Source organism: Equus asinus, chromosome 24, assembly GCF_041296235.1.
Source record: "Equus asinus isolate D_3611 breed Donkey chromosome 24, EquAss-T2T_v2, whole genome shotgun sequence".
Lineage (NCBI taxonomy): Eukaryota > Metazoa > Chordata > Mammalia > Perissodactyla > Equidae > Equus > Equus asinus.
Window position 1 is genome coordinate 54,737,936 of NC_091813.1, and position 17,075 is coordinate 54,755,010.

Sequence of the window (17,075 nt, forward strand, 5' to 3'; positions counted from 1 at the left end):
CAGAGAATGTATCGCCAACAAGCTAATGGAAGAGTAGATTGCAGCAATCTATCAACGATAATGCAATTTTAGAGAACATACGGTAAATAATTTCTTCTTCAAAGAAGATTACATTGATGGATCGCCACTTAGGAAAGAAAACGAAACTCTTGGGAAGCCTGTCTTAATAGAGAATTTCAGTTTCTAAGCACTTCAATGTGTGGTCAATAAGCCAATCAGTTTCCTAAATACAGCAGCATCTTCCCAGCAACAAGCTAGTGCAAGTAAGGCTTGGGACCTGCAAAAAGTAGGCTGAAACTCTATGTCTTTTTAAAGGATGTTGTCCAGGTTGAGATATGCTCAATAATCCAGCAGGCCAGAATGAGACCAAGACTGGGAAAACAAAGGAACATCTATACACCATAAATACATAGATGTTTGAGTGCCTACTCTGTTTACAATTGTCCCAATGGCCATGTTGTGCTATCTGACTCCATTTACCCAAGAAAGGGTCAAGTGAAAGGTGAAGGATAGGTCCACATGTCAAATATTCCTGCACCTGCACTACTAGGGAGTGGGACTTGTGACCGGTTAGCCCATGAACATCCATAAATAAACTCAGCCTGTTAAGGTCCTTCCTTGGGGTTTTTCAGAGTAAGGAGTGCCTTAGTCCATTCTGGCTGCTATAACAGAATACCATACACTGGGTTGTTTGTAAACAACAGAAATTTTATTTCTCACTGTTCTGGAGGCTGGGCAGTGCAGGATCAAGGCGCCCGATGATCTCTTTTTATAAGGCACTAATCACCTCCTAACAGCCCCACCTCCAAATATCACACTGAGGATTAGCTTTCAACAGATGAATTTAGGGGGATACAAACATTCAGTCTATAGCAGGGAGGTAGGAAAAAATGCCACTCTCCTGTTTGGTGGTGTAGTGAGTTACATGGCCACCTCCCACCAAAAAACACGTCCACATCCTAATCCCTAGAACCGATGACTGTCACTCTATTTGGAAAAAGGGTCTTTGCAGCGGCAATTCAATTAAGGATGCTGACACACAAGCATCCTGGATTATTCAAGTGGGCCCTAATCTAACGTAAGTGTCCTCATAAGAGAAAGGTAAAGGGAGATTTAAGACAGAAAAGAGGAGAAGGCATGTCAAGATGGAGGCAGAAACTGGAGTTAAGTAGCAACAAGCCAAGAAATGCCTGGAACAACCAGAACCGGAAGGCTTCTCCCCTGGAGTCTTTGGGCAGAATGTGGGCCTGGTGACACTCTGATTTCAGATATCTGGCCTCCAGAAGTGTAAGAGAATACATTTTTGCTGTTTTAAGCCAACTGGTTTGTGGTCATTTGTTATGGCAGCCCCAGGAAACTCCTACAAGGGGAGATGGTGAAGACGTGAGCACAGAGTGACAGGTAGTCCCGTGCCCTCTCCTACAGAGGATAGCATCTGGAGGAGAAAATACTAATGATAATTATAGTAAACAATTATATAGCATTTATCATCTGCCAAGCAATGACTTAAGCTTTTATATTTCATTTAATTCTCACAACAACCCTGAGACAAGAACATTACTATCCTCTTTTAACAGAAGAGAAAACTAAGGTCTAACTTGTCCAAAGTCACAGAGCTTGTAAGAGGCAGAATCAGGAATCTAATCTAGGCGGTGTGGCTTCAGAATATAAGCTCTTAGCCATTATACCAAACTCTTAACCACTACACTATGTTGTATGCCTTTCCTTAAAGTCGAGACGGAGAGAAAGAGCAATAACAGGAAAAGATCGGGGCGGGAATGACACAGAGAGAGACACACACGTGCACCTGACTGTGTTTGAAGTTCTATTTCTATTCGTTCGGATTTTTTTTTTTTTTTAGCAGCTGTGGCATAATGAAGTTCACAAACGTTTTATTTAGCTTATATTAACCATTTACTATGTGCCAGGAATTATGCTAAATACTGCAAACATAAATTCTCACGATGAGAAAGAACTTAAAGATCATGTATTCCAACCATCCTATAGGTTCTTGGACCTGATTTACAACATCTCCACCAAGAATAACTCAAGATGAGGAACTCACAGATTCCCAGGGCAGAACATTTCCACTTTTAGTCAGCTCTGACTAAAGTTTTCCCATAGATTAATTCACAATTCACACTCATCAGTTATGCTGAGGGAACTATAATCAACTATCACTTCTTGCTAAGAACACGAATTACTCTTGTCCTTTGTACTGGCATCCACGTGTCCTAGCTATCTCTTACCCTGTGACTCATAAAAAGTTGCAGCTGTCTTTTTAGACTCAGAAGTTCTAAGTCAATAAATTTCCTTACGTAAATCAATAAATTTCCTCTTTTGCTGAAACTAATTTGAATTGACTTTCTCCAATAACCAAAACAGTCCTACCTAAATTCACCACTTATATAACTGAAAGTTAAGTGACAGAAACTGAAAAGCAAGAGAAAATTGTATATGTTAGAGAGAGAGAGTATTTTGCGTCACTCGCAGAACTTAAGAGTTGTTCGCAGGACCTAGAGTTTTGGCAGATACCCGATACAAAACCATGAAAAGTTAAGGCCTAATATCCCTAAAATATAAAGAATCTTTAAAATTCACAAAAGGACACACAAAAATAACAAAAATAAACTGGAAGATTAAGACAAGAAGAAAAGTCAATGGCCATTAAACATATGAAAAGATGTTCTGTTCATAATGAGGAAAATATAAATTAACACTTCTCTCCTGCCAGACAAATATCTAAACTTCTAATCACATAGTCCTCTTACTAAGCCTGTCAGGAAACAGGCACTATAACAGCTTATTGATGGGAACGCAGAAGGATTACTCTCAGTGGATGGAAATCTAGCAATATATACCAAAATTATGTATGAATGTACTTTTCAACCAAGTGATTCCACTTCTAGAAATCTAGTCCAAAGATACTGCAGTAGGCAGAATTCTAAGGTGGCCCCAAGACCCTCAGGCCTTAAACACCAAAGCAGATACTGCTGTGAAGAGATGTTTGCAGATGTAATTAAAGTCCTTAATTAGTTGACTTTAAAAGAGATTATCAAGGTGGCCCTGATCTCATCACATGAGCCACTTAAAGCAAAGAGTTCTCTCTGCTGCTCACAGAAGTCAGAGAGATTTAAAGCATGAGAGGGATCCGACATGAGGGAGGTTCTACATTGTCGAAATGGAAGGGGCCACAGGACAAAGCCTTGAGAGCAGCCCCCTGCTGACAGCCAGCAGGAAACCAGGCACTTCAGCCCTACAACTGCAAGAAACTGAATCCTGCCAACAGTCAGAATGAATGGAGAAATGGATTTTTCCCTACAGCCTCCAGACAAGCACTTAGCCTGGCTATCACCTTGAGTTTGGCCTTGTAACACTCTGAGCAGAAAACCCAGGCACACAGTACTGGATTTCTGACCTACAAAACTGTGAGCTAAAATGGAATTGTTTTAATTTGATAAGTTTGTAACAATTTGTCATGCAGCAATAGAAAAAAATACAGACACACTGGGAAATGCAATATAAATAAGCCAAAGTTATTAATTTTGGCATAATTTATAATAGCAAAAAATTTAAAGAATCCAACTGTCCACCAAGAGATGACTAGATGAACACTCCAGCACATCCACACAATGGAATACCATGCAACTGTGAAAAAGGATGAAGAAGAGCTCTATGTACTGCTACAGAGTAACCTCAAAGATATAGAATTAAAAAAAAAAATGCAAAGGGTAGGACAGTTTATAGTATACTATCTTTTGCTTAAGAAATCTGGGAGGAAAGAAAATGTATATAAGCTTTTTAAAGAGATAGCAGATGATAAACAAAAAAATAATTAAAATTGTTAGCTACAGAGCAGTGCTATAGAATAGAACATTCTGCAATGATGGAAATGTTCTCTATCTGAGCTATCCAATGTGGTAGCCATTAAACCACATATGGCTAGTGGGCACTTGAAAACTTGAAATGTTGATAGTACTTAAAGGACATGAGTTTTTAACTTTAATTGCAATTAATTTAAATTTAAATAGTTACATGTGGCTAGTGGCTATTATATTGAAGATCAAAATATGTAAGGGGAAAGTGGGGATTAATAATGTAAGCACATTCCGTGAATATATCTTGCCACATACTGGAATCATGTAATATTTTTCTATAAATTAAAAGACAACTAAGACAAAAGAAAAAAGTAAAACAACTCTAAATTTAAGACATTCGGAAACAAACCTACCTATCAAATTAGTGGTATAATCAGGCAAAGTAAAGCTTTACTTACTTCAAGCAACTTTAAAGCACAGTATTTTGATTGTAACTACCTGGTGACAAAACTAACTGAAATGTCAATATGCATTCACTAATCTTATTTTATTTTGAAACTATTATATGTACATTGTATGAGAAAGCAAATAAGTAATTTTGTTCATGTCCTTAGGAACCAAGCTTTTTAGTAAAATAGAAAAGAAATAAGTATAAACAAGTAAGAAAAAATATCAACATGGGATCATGATTAATTTTTCTCAAAAAAAAACAAAAAAACTTATTCCTCTTGGCTATCCACTGAAAGGACTAGAAATAATGACAAACCTAAACAGTGAAACATTCCTAGTTCTCAGCCTGTAGTTTCAAATTGCATGTCCTACTAAAAGTAACAAGGATTCTGAAGATGGCTGATTCCAGGCCTGATACAGAAAAAGCACACAATGGAGCTGGGAACATCTTATGAGAAAAAGCAAGAAAGCAAAATATCAAACACTAATAAGTACATGTCAAAAGAACTCAGTAGCCAAAGAAGGAAGATCTTGATCATCAAAAGCAATAATGATTGCATTGGATTGAAACATACACATGTAAAAGCTAGAAGTTCATAATAATAATGATAATAAAATATCCCTTTTGGAGATTATTAGAACACTAATTCATTACTCTAAAAATTTACAAATAGAGAGTGTCAAGCATTTATTCTGCCATTCCTGAAAGAACTGTATTTCAGAGTTTCCTTTATTAAATCATTCCAGTTAAATAAAAAAGAATGACAGAACTACAATCACCATTTCACAGCTCCTAATGAAACAATGAATCAATGTAACCCAGAACAAATAACCCAGTTGCTCTAATAAATCAATGGCATGGAAATAAATAGGGAGGGAGAGCTGTTTTAGAAAAAGAGAGACTTAAATGACATAATAACTGAACACAACATGTGAACCTTTCTTGGATCATGACTTGACCAACTGCAAAACAGACATCTTTGAGACAACAAAGGAGATTTCTATATAGACTACATATTAGATAATACTAAGAGATCATATCTAATATTTCAGATATGATCAAACCACCATGGTTTACAGAGCGATCATTCAAATAAAAAAAGCCCTTATCAGTTAGAGGTGAATACTAAATTATTTACAGATAAAGTGACATTATGCCCAAAATATGCATTATAATTCTCAAAAAAAAAAAAAAAGGCAGGAGTAAAGGAGAGGAAACTGGAATATAGTGGGGGAACAGATGGAAGAACACTTACTGAATGTTGATAAAAGTTGAAGTTTAGTGATGGGTATATGAGAGTTCGCTATACTGTATTTTTAACCTAAGTTTAAAATGTCCACAAAAGAAAGTAAAGAAAGCCCACACATACATGCCTGTGTGCACTCAAGCACGCACACACATCTCCTCAGTATAACTTCCTAGGGTTCCTGCCATCGGACTCTCAAAGAAAACAGGTTATTGAATTAAATCCTTTTGAAGACAGCCTAAGAAGAATCCAACTCATTAAGAGTCTAGCCAGTAAGAAATAATAAAGCAAGGTTACTGAGAACCTACCAAGCTCACAGTAGTAAAAACAAACAAAAATCCCCAAAACCCCAACTCACTAGACTTTCAAGGCAAAAGACAAATAAGATACAGTTTCTCTCCTCATAGATCTTACAGTCTATTAGTAGAAACAAAAAAGATACAAAAATAATTATAAAATAATTGACGTTATGCTTTACGCATGGACAAGGTACTAGGAAAGTACATTAAGAGGAACCCACTAGAAAAGTGGCCAAAGAGGAAGAGCAGTAAGGGCTTCACAGAAAGAGGGAAGCATGAATAAGTCCTGAAGAATGAGCAGGTGCTATCTAGCTAAAAAGCAAAGTTATATACCTTCCAGACTCCAGAGAAAGAAAGAAACTTGTCTAAAGACCTTGAAGGCTAGAGAGTGGAAGGTGAAAAGAGAAAAAAAGGGGACTTTGAATGAGGAGAAGCTGCATGCCATGTAAAGGAACATGGAATATGCATGAGGCATAGGGAAATCAGTAAGGATCTTAAACAACAGAATGACTGCAACTGGTTTTCATTTTTAAAGGACGACTTTGAGGATAAACTAGTGTCAGGATAAATTATAGGTTAAGATCGGAAGAAAAAGAGTAGTCAGGATCTCAATGAAGTAATATAGATAGGAAAGGAGAGTCTGAGCTAAGGTGGTCTTAACAGGAACACAAAAAGAAAGACGACCAAGATACCATGAAGGTGAAAATTTGTAAGTGGTGATTAATTGCATATTTGGGGTCAACAATGACTTTCAGATTTCTAGCTTATTCAACTGTGTGGACAATGGTGCCATTTGCTGAGACAGAAAAACAGAAAATGGAAATGATTTAGGATAGAGAAAATACTATTCAGTCATGCATCACTTAATGACAGGGACTCGTTCTGAGAAATGTGTCTTTAGATGAATTCATCATTGTGTGAAAACCACAGAGTACACTTACACAAACCTAGATGACAGCCTACTACACACGTAGGCTATATGGTCCTAATCTTATGGGACCACACCGTATATGCAGTCTGTCATTGACCAAAACATCATTTTGTGGCACATGACTGTATTCAGTTGTAGACATGGGAAGACTAAGATGCCTGTAATTTTTCCAGGTGCTCATTATCTAGTAGAAATCTGGCAATCAAGCGAGTGATATCAGTCAGAGAGTTGTCAGTACAACTGAACGGAACTGGATGAGATCAATCCGGAGTATGTAAGACAGACAGAGAAGTCCATAAACGAGACTATGCAGGAGAGACCAGAGAGGTGGGAAGAGAACCAGAAGTAGTGTCATCATCATAGAAGAGAGTGACCCTAAGGAGGAGCAGATCAACTGTGCCAAATGCTGCAAGGTAGGAAATTAAATTAAAGGAAGGGAGGAGGTTCCATTGGATTAGAGAATTATATATTTACTGATGACTTTTGGCAGAAGAATTTCAGTTAAGTAATCAAGCAAGACATTAGATCACAGTGGCTTCCAGAGTTGAGAGAAGAGAAAGCAGAGATTTCAAGTCTAGGCAATTTTTTCAGGAAGCTTTTCACGAGGAAACAAAAAAGAAAACCATAAGATGGTAGCTAAAAGAAGACAGATAGGTCAAGGGAGTTCTCTGTTTGTTATAAAAGGAAAGTTTACACATGCTTAAATGATGATGGGGGCAGTGCTTCTTCTACAGGGTTAAAATGTAACGCCATCAGGAGAGGGGGAACAACAAAACCGTCTGCAGTTAAGTGTTTTAAGACTAAATAAAAGACAAATCCTTCCCTAAGTGGAAAGATGTCTTTGGATATGCACTGGAGTTACCCACGGACACGGAAGAGAACAAACATCCAAGCCATTGTTCTAGATTAAACAATGCAACTCATTTGTACTTGTTTTCCATAACCAATTTCTCTAAGGGTAGTAATATTAGGAATATTCTCAAAAACCCTTCACTGGACGCCTACTATGTGCCAGATGCTACTGACGACTAAGATATCCTACTTGCTCTCAGGCACTCACAGTGTAGTAGGGAAGACAGGCACATAAACGACCAGTTATAAAACTACTTAAGAAGTGTCCAAGGCACAAGTAAGCACAAGGTAAAATAGGAACACTTCAAGAAAAAGAATATAAATTACAAGTTTAATGATAAAAGTACATATATTCATATTTCATTTATACAAATTATCAAAAATTTCCCAAAGTAGAGAAAGTTTAAAAAAATTAAAATGTTTGGAGTTAACAAGAATTAAAAATATTCAAAAGAGCAAAACCATGTAAAAAGACATAACACACAGGACAAAGTAACCAGAAAATAAAAAGTAATGATTAATAATGAAATTTCAGTATTAATCAAATAATTCTTTACTAATACATTTATATATGCATATAATAATGTGTGTTTAATTCATAAATTTACCCAAAGACGAGGAACTAAATATCTCTGATAAAGACAAGTTACTCATCCGGGAGTATGAATATAAGTCTCATATTAAATAAATTTGTATATACTGCCCTCATGGGGCAGTATATGTAGCTCATTAAAATATCACGAGAAAATGTATTAGACTCCCTGGATACAGTTTATTCCTATTATCCCAGCCAACAAAAGAGCAGCATTGGTGTGACTAATAACATAGGTCATCTAAAAATCATTCATACACAAGCTTCTATTTCTGCCAATCTCCTTCCTGGTCAGGGAGCATTCACCTAGTATTCCGATAGGTGTCATGACTGTTGGGTGGCCTGGATCAAAGATTCCATTCACAAATAATTCAGAAACTGATATTCCATGGATAAATAAATCAAATTGCCTTTTAAATGACATCACTGTTCCTTTTTTCCTGATAAAATTGCATTTTTACTACAAATCTCAAAAAGCAGCACTAAAAGAAAATGACTTACAATAACACACGTTGGGACTTCACGAAGAGAATATTCTGCTTTATTAGGAAGATCTTGATTGCCTACCAGCTCATAAACAGCAGGATAAGATAACAAGTTCACCAGTGCTAGAAAAGACTGGGAGGCAGAAAGAAAACGATCATTTAAAGGGATCATTTTTTTCTCACCACATCCACAGAAGAGTCACTAATGTAAAGCTTTATAGCAATATGACCACCAGGGTTAATTTTTCAAATAAGCCTAATTAATCCATATAAACTTGAAACACATACATATATGATAAGTAGACAATAGTTAACATCAACAATCTATGTGTGGACAACACATCATAACAATTCTAACAACATTCATGAGAATTGGAAAATGTTTTAAAATGTCTCTCTCGAAAAGTTTGGTTCTGAGAAAAAAACGAAATGATCCATCTTTCTCATTGCTTGCACAGTTATAGCTGATGTGTAAGAAAACATAAAAGAATAATACATAGGGGCTCTGGAGCAAGGTCATAAATTCTATATACCTTTGCATGCAGGTCACAGGCTAACTTTACCCTTTACCTGCATTCGCTGGAAATCCAACTAACCTAATTATAGTTAATTTTTTTAAGCCATGGTTTTTCCTATCAAAACCGGCTCCTTTTCTGGTGCAATCTTACCACGCCAATCTCTCCATGAAATTTTTAAGCTCCCACTCTCATTTCATCTTACTAAAAGCAATCTGAATATTTTTCTCAGGCACATTCATTCTTTGGATCCCCAGCACAGAAGCTTGCAGTGGTTGCCCATCATAAACGAGGAATCTAAGCTCCTTAGCGTGACTTTCAAGGCACTTTACTAATTGACACCTTTCTTCTCTTCACAGTCTCTAAAGACTCATTTCCCATTTTTCCTCAGCTTGAAGTCACCACTTCAGTCAATCAAACCCGCCTGTGGTCTCCTTCCAGTGACTGCCACATGTACAAACTTTTCTCATCCTACTCAAACGCTCCAGCTGCCCTCCCACTTACTCATTATCCCACTTCACAAGCTTTCAAAATTTGCCACAACATTTCTTTCTAGAAGGTTTTCCAATGAATTCTACCCGTCTCTAGAAGACTCGCATTCTGCTAATCCTTGCATGTTGAGTTTGCATTGTATTAATTGTACTTATTTCTAACTATTAAGTTTTCTGCTGGTCATTTAAATTTTTTCATTAGATTCAGACAACTTGAGACTAGACAAATTGAGAATCTTCACTAAAATCCGAACATCAAGAAAATTAAAAGGAACAGTTAACTCAATCTCTCATTTAACAGTTGAGCAAACCTGAGAGAAGTGAAGTGACTTGGCCAAAGACACACAATCAGAAAGTTGATAGCAGAACTTATTTAATGTATTTTCTTATTTCCAGGCTAAGATTATTCATTACAAATCACAATATGATCTTCAGACACTATTTAACAGTGTTACCCTTCCTCCACAGTCCTGCCTATCCAACAGAACATTCTGTGGTGATGGAACTGTCATGTAATCTCAACTGTGCAATATGATAGGCACTAGCTACATGTGGCTACTGAGCACCTAAGATATGATTAATGTAACTGAGAGGCTGAATTGTTAACTTTAGTTTCAATTTAAATTTACCACATGGGACTATTGTCTATCACAGTGTAAAGCACAGGAATAGACAGAGGGAAGAGGGAGGAAGGGACTGGACTGAAAGTAAACTTGTTAATGTACTTCATTTTATATTGAAGCCACATTATTGTTTTCTACAATTTAAAAGAAAATAAAATTAAATCCCAAAAGAAAACAGAGTCCCTAGGGAATAATATTTAGGACCACAAACTGGGCACTAAGAATGTTTATTACTATGAGTTATTTCTAGATCTTTCAGTACACAGTTTAGGACAATATACAATTTTTTTTTTAAAGGGAAGAGTTAATCAGTTTATATTGACATTTCTAATTCAAAGAACTTAAATAAAATCCCTGTAACCTTAAATTCAAATTAGAAATATTTCACAGGGATTAAGAATATTATGCTACTGTATGTAAAATGTAAGAACCTTGTAATCATATAGATTTGTATACCATTATAGCATTTGCTTGTCCTGTATGGTATAGCTGTCATATGTATTACCTCTAAGGATAAAATAAATCCCACTATGTCATAGCTTTCTTCTAAAGATTCACATGTGATTATAAGAAATTAAGAGAAAAATAGGCTTTTATATTCACTCACCTATGTAATTTCCTCTTTCAATCCTAAAAACCCAAATATCCATTTGGTATCATTCTCCTCCAACCTGAAGAAATTTCTTTAGTATTATTTGAAATGCAGATCTGTTGTAAAATATTTTCTTAGCCTTTATTTTAAAATTTCACTTTTACTCTTGAAGAATATTTTTGCTGGATATAGAAATCTAGGTTGACTCTTATTTTCCCCTTTCAGGACATTAAAATGCCCCATTGTCTTCTGGCCTCCACTGTTTCTAACATGATATCAGCAAACTTATCTGCTGTTCCCCTCTAGGTAATGTGTGATTTTCTATGCCTTCTTCAAACACTTCCTCTTTATCTTTCCTTCTCAGCAGTTTGTATGTCTACAATGAGCCTTACTGGGGTTTCCTTTGTATTTTAATTCTTTGCATATTCTTCCCTGGGATTCATTAAGTTTCTTGATCTATAAATTCACATCTTCCAAGAAATTTGGAATTTTTCAGCTATTATTTATTCAAATATTTGTCTGTCCCATTCTCTCTCTCTTCTATTTCTGGTATTTCAATCACACATATGTTAAACCTTTTGATAAGGTCTAACAAATCACCAAAATGCTTCCTAATTCTTTTTTTCTCTCTGCTCTTCAGATTGTATAACTTCCATTGATTTGTTTCAAGTTCACTGACTATTTCTTCTGTCATCTTTAAATCTTCTGTTAAGCCCATCTAGAAAATTATTTCAGATAATAAGTTGTTTCTAGTTCTGGAATTTCTATCTGATTCTTTTATAGTTTCTATTTCTCTACTATGATTTCTAATTTGTTCATCATAACAAACATATTTTCCTTTACATTCTACTTATAATAACTGTTTTAAAATCCTTGACAAATAATTCCAACTTCATTTCACAGTACATCTCTATTACTTGCTGTTTTCTGGAGTTTGAATCACATTTCTCTTATTTTTCATATGTCTAGTAACTTTGGATAGTATTCCATACATTGTGAAGGATATGTTGTAGAGATGCTAGATTCTGCTATATTCCCCAAAGAGTGCTCATTTTAATTTAGCAGTTAACGTGGCTGAACTCAAACTCTAAACTCTGACCCCTGTGGTAAGAGCATCTAGTATTTCTGTTAAGTTCAAGTACATAGTTCAGGAGATAGTCACATATTTAGACAGAATATATACAGAGTTAACTACCTTCTATGTACCTCTCTCATTCTCCAGCTGTATTGTAGCCCTAAACCTTATCTTCTGGTTTTCCAAGCTTGTTTTGAGTATAGATTTCTATCTGTGGGGTACCAATTGGTACTTTCCCTCAAGCAAAAATCTGTTAAATCCGGAATCTCAGGCAGTACCATTCTCTTCATCTTCACATTGACTCCCCTCCATTTTTTTTTTGCTTATTTTTAGCCATTCCAGCACTTTTAACTGATTGATTTTTAAGTTACTTCTCCTGAGTTTGCGTTTTCTACTGGAGTGAACCAGTCCACCATTACAGAAAGCAGAACTACTAATTCTTTTGATAATTTTATAATACCCTTTGAATAAAAATTCCCAGGCTAACATAAAGTCAAGTCAGGAATCATCATTTGATTTTAGTGAAATTAGGAGAACATATTAAATATATAAAAGCCACTGAATTATAACAGAACATTGTATGGTGCTTCAGAATTTTTTTTTTGCCATATTACTCTAAATGATAGCATCTTCTCTTTGCCCACCCCTCCCTCAAATAATTCAATTTTCTATTAGATTCAAGACAAGAGCAAAAAACATCCTTACTTTTTTTGTGTTGGTTGGCTGGTTTTTGTTTCAGGGTTTTTGTTTTGCTTTGTTCTTAACATGTCTGCTGTATATTACTTTTTCTTAAGGGAGAAAAATTATAGTAAAAATAACGTGAAATAAAAACATCCTTGCAAAACATAATCCCTAGAGAACACTGGTAGTTCTATCATTCACTAAATTTATTTTGAAAACAAAAAATACGGAAATGAAAAAAAGGAGAGAATAGAAAAATTTAGGAAAGGCTGCTGGTTGTAATTGAATAAAGTCCGGACAAAGTAATTTCTGAGAGATATACATAAAATCTGTACACTAGTAGATAATCAAGTCAATCCTTACCTTTTGACAGCTTCGGTCAATAGGATCCACTGGTGTAGATCTGGGATGAGTTACTCTAACATCATCTCTTCCACATTCCAGATTGGCCCATAATTCAGTTATAAGTGCATTAATAAACCCTAAGAAGAATTATTTTATAACATATTTATAGTATACTATCTTTCTAGATTATGGAGGAAAAATATAATTATGCCTCTGACAAGACTGGTCCACAGTGAAAAAAGACAGATGCCTGTATTTTGTATAAGAAATACCCTCTAACCTTAGTAGAAATTGAATCTCCTATTGTTAATATACCTTTATGATACTTCATTATCATAAAACTGTAATGACTAAATTCTGAAAGATTATTTCCCTGGAGGATAGAATTCTGAGTCCCAGCATTTAGCTTTTGGTCAATAACTTCTCTGAGCATGTTTTTTCTGGAAAATAAGGTTTACACTTTACTTTGCAAATGAGCCAACAGTAAGACACAGCCTAAAAGGCAGGTGTGTGTGTGTTTGTGTGTGCATGTGCACGTGTGTGTGAGTAGAAGGAGGTATCAGGAGGCAAGGTAGGCATCCAAAGAGTACAGTGTGTTCCCTTATTCTAATATAACTAATACTTTTTTGTAATTTCATATGCTTGGAACAATTCTACATTTCACACAGCTTTTGGCTCAATAACGTCTTTAAATTCTCATGCGTCAAATACTATTTATCTAAATGAAAAGGATTAGTAAGCCTGATCATTACATTCCTTTAGGAAGAATCAAATCATATGAAAAAGTGTAAAACAGAATATCTAATCACAAAATCTGTAAGTTCATAATAACAACACTAGAGCAGAGTCCTCTGGTACAACAGAAAAAACATAGGGTCTGAAGTCAAGAGTATCAGGGCTCAAATTACAAATCAGCCAGCTTATTAGCTGTATGTCCTAGACAAATCTCTTGACTTCTTAGAGCATCAGTGCCCCCATTTGAAAACTGAAATAACAGCGCTACATTCAAGGGTTGTCATGAAGTATAAATGGGATGATATATGTAGAGTTCCTAATAGAGTACCTAAGACATCAGAGGAACTCAAGCAGGGTCAGTCTTCCTTCCTTTAAAAGAAGGAATTGCATTTATGAATGCATCTTTGAGAAAAATTGCATTTAACCCTCTCATGAAAAATTTGATACTATGAGACTCAGAAACTTAATGACTCAACCAAGGGAAATCTGAGATTAAATCTAGTCTCCAATGTTTCTTTTAATGTGTTTCTGAGTACTACAATAAATTGGATTTTATTCTAAGTAGAAGAAAAAATAAGTGGTTCAGCTTAGGGCAACTTCTGCCAAGAAACACGTTTCTTAATACAAGTAGTCCAAATTAGTTGAGCCAAAAAATGTTTAAGATACAAGATAAAAAATATTTTAATTTAAGGAAACAATCAATAGTGGTAATTCAGCAACTATAAATTTTGAAAAATATAATTGTAGCATCTCTATGAGAGATTACATCTTGTCTCTGGTTCAGGGTTCTGATAACCTTAAGAGATGATACATTAAATTCCCAATGTTTAAACACTTTAAAAATCCAATCCATATTAGATAATACATGCCAACTGCAAACATAGTGGGGAAAGCTAGGTGGTGAGAGGAAAGCTTCAAGAATGGAAGAGAAGGAAAGGAAATAAGGAAATGGTATGTATGTGTGATTATTATAATTGTAAATTCTGATGCATATATAAGCCACTGAAACTGAACATTAAGAAATTCTATCAGATGCAATTGTACTAAGAGAGAGGATGATATCCTTTGATTTATAAGATGAGGAGGGCTTCTTAAAATATCAAATATTTCTCAGTTTAGTTCATTATGTGCCACTGTTCTGAGGAAACAACGAAGTTGTACATATTTTCACAGGAAAAAAAATTCCCAGTGCGATTCATGGAAGAGAAAAGATAAAAAGGAAACCCTGTAACTTTCTTTTCCCTAAGGCCTAACTCCAGAAAAACAGCTTTCAAGTAAATATTCTGATACTTGATCGTGCCAGTTAAATTTCCCATTGGCTTGCTCATTTTATTTAAAATAATTATAATTCTAATTAAAAGAAAAACCTTACCTGAATTTTGTAGTGCTACTGCACCAGCTGCTGTTGATGCCACTTGTGTAACCAAAACTCCATAGCCAAACTTTTGGTGTCTGCTGATCTAAGAACATAAATAAGGAACGACAGAGAAGCAGGAAAACACAGCATGCTAATACTTATTCATATGTGACATGTATAGTTAACGAGTTTTTTTATTCATATGCTAGACATTCTTTCAAGTAAAGACAAGAAGAGAAGCAAAAACAAACTCGGAAACTGCCACAATCATGAGTTACCACTAACGTAATATATATATTTTTTTAAAGATTGGCCCTGAGCTAACATCTGTCACCAATCTTTTTTTTCCTTCTTCTTCGTCTTCTCCCCAAAGCCCCCAATACATAGTTGTATATGCTAGCTGTAGGTCCTTCTAGCTGTGCTATGTGGGACGCCACCTCAGCATGGCTTGATGAGCAGTGCCACGTCCATGCCCAGGATCCGAACCAGTGAAACCCTAGGCTGCCAAAGCAGAGCACACAAACTTAACCACTCAGCCACAGGGCCAGCCCCTAATGTAACATTCTTAACAATCCTATTTCAGATCTATTCTGGTCCCAGCCCTAAAACCAAGTTGCTTTCTGACCTTGAACAAGTCACTTCTCTCTCCAGGTCTAAGTCTCTTTGCACATAAAATAAGGGACTTGGACCAGATGAAGAGTAAGATTCCTTCCAACTTTATATTCTATTTATTATTTGATTCTTTAGGTTGGTTCTTCAATCAATTTCCTCATTAATAAATCCATATTGACTGACAATTTAACTGGGTTTTTAAACAAACGTTATAAAGAGCAATGGCATCTTCTTAAAAATGACAATACATTTTAGAGGAAATGTGATTTTTTTTCTGAGGAAGTGTATCTATATATACACATACACACATCCACACACACACAAAGAATCATCATCATTAATACACAGGTTTGTAAACACTGTTGTAGAAAACATTAAATAAATAATTCATTTCACAAAGAGAGTACTATACATGTACTCAAGGTAAAGCACACAAGTGAGTCTGTCTCTCAGCAAAAATCAGAATAAGGAGATAAACACATCATAAAATGTTCCTCCTTTTCACACTTTGGCTAAGATAAGGTTGGCTTACAAAATGGTACTTCTAAACAGAGCTAACCATTTAGAACTTATATTTTTTCAACATTTCATTAAAAGGATATATTTTAATCAAACTTTAAAAATATAAACTATGGAATTCAGTTTTAAGGGCAAAAAAGTAGAAAGAATAAGGGATTATTTCTTCAATTTTCTGCTGCTCATGTCTTTATAATGCCTTCCTTTTCCATTTTTATTACTTATATTTTCCATTTTCCTTAATTTATCATCCATTAGCTCTGCCATTAGATGACACAGCGTACAGCAAGATAAATGTCTATCCGTTTCCCACTTGCCTTCCTCCAGATCAACTGAGCAAACACCTTACGCATCAGTCACCCCACTGACCCTGCTGGCTCACATATTAGCAGCCAGGGAGCTTCCGGATCACACTAACTTCCAGAGTAGTCTGGGTCTCTACTTTCTCTTCAGCATAATTAAGGAAACAGTCTAGTTGCTTTCTTCACAAGATAACTGAGAATCTAAATTTTCAGGAAATGTCTTGAATAGCCTAAAGCACCATTAAAGAACCGTACTAAATTATAGGGTTGTAAGTTACTGAGGTCCAGGGAACATTATTATTACCACCAGTGTGGCACAAAGGAAAACTAGATTGTTTTAAAATTTATGAATATAAAAAAATGACATCTAGTCCTAGGTGTATTATCACAAGAGTAAAAGCTGTCTCCATGGTTTCAAACATCTGAATGAAAAAGAAAATTGTCTCTGAATTTCTTGAATATTTTAAAAAATGGAACCCAAATGGTTAACTAGTACACAAGGAAAGATTCAAACTCACCAGCAGAGAAATTCAAATTAAAACAATTTCAATTATACA

General features: G+C 35.4%; 1 protein-coding gene across 9 annotated transcripts in view; it reads right to left on the reverse strand.

The window, feature by feature from the left end:
* The window catches only part of TBC1D32 (TBC1 domain family member 32), a 178,783-nt gene that overhangs the window by 84,915 nt on the left and 76,793 nt on the right, over positions 1-17,075 (reverse strand). For 8 of the 9 annotated variants that reach the window (XR_011497821.1, XR_006519202.2, XR_011497822.1 and 5 more), the window contains 3 exons: positions 15,104-15,191; positions 13,015-13,133; positions 8,691-8,807 (listed from right to left, as the gene is read on the reverse strand). Coding sequence is in view for 6 of the 9 variants with exons in the window: in XM_044757205.2 (XP_044613140.1) it covers positions 8,691-8,807; positions 13,015-13,133; positions 15,104-15,191 (324 nt within the window). In the remaining 3 variants the exon portion in view is untranslated. The remainder of the gene's footprint in view (positions 1-8,690; positions 8,808-13,014; positions 13,134-15,103; positions 15,192-17,075) is intronic. The other variant, XM_044757204.2, reaches the window with a different exon arrangement.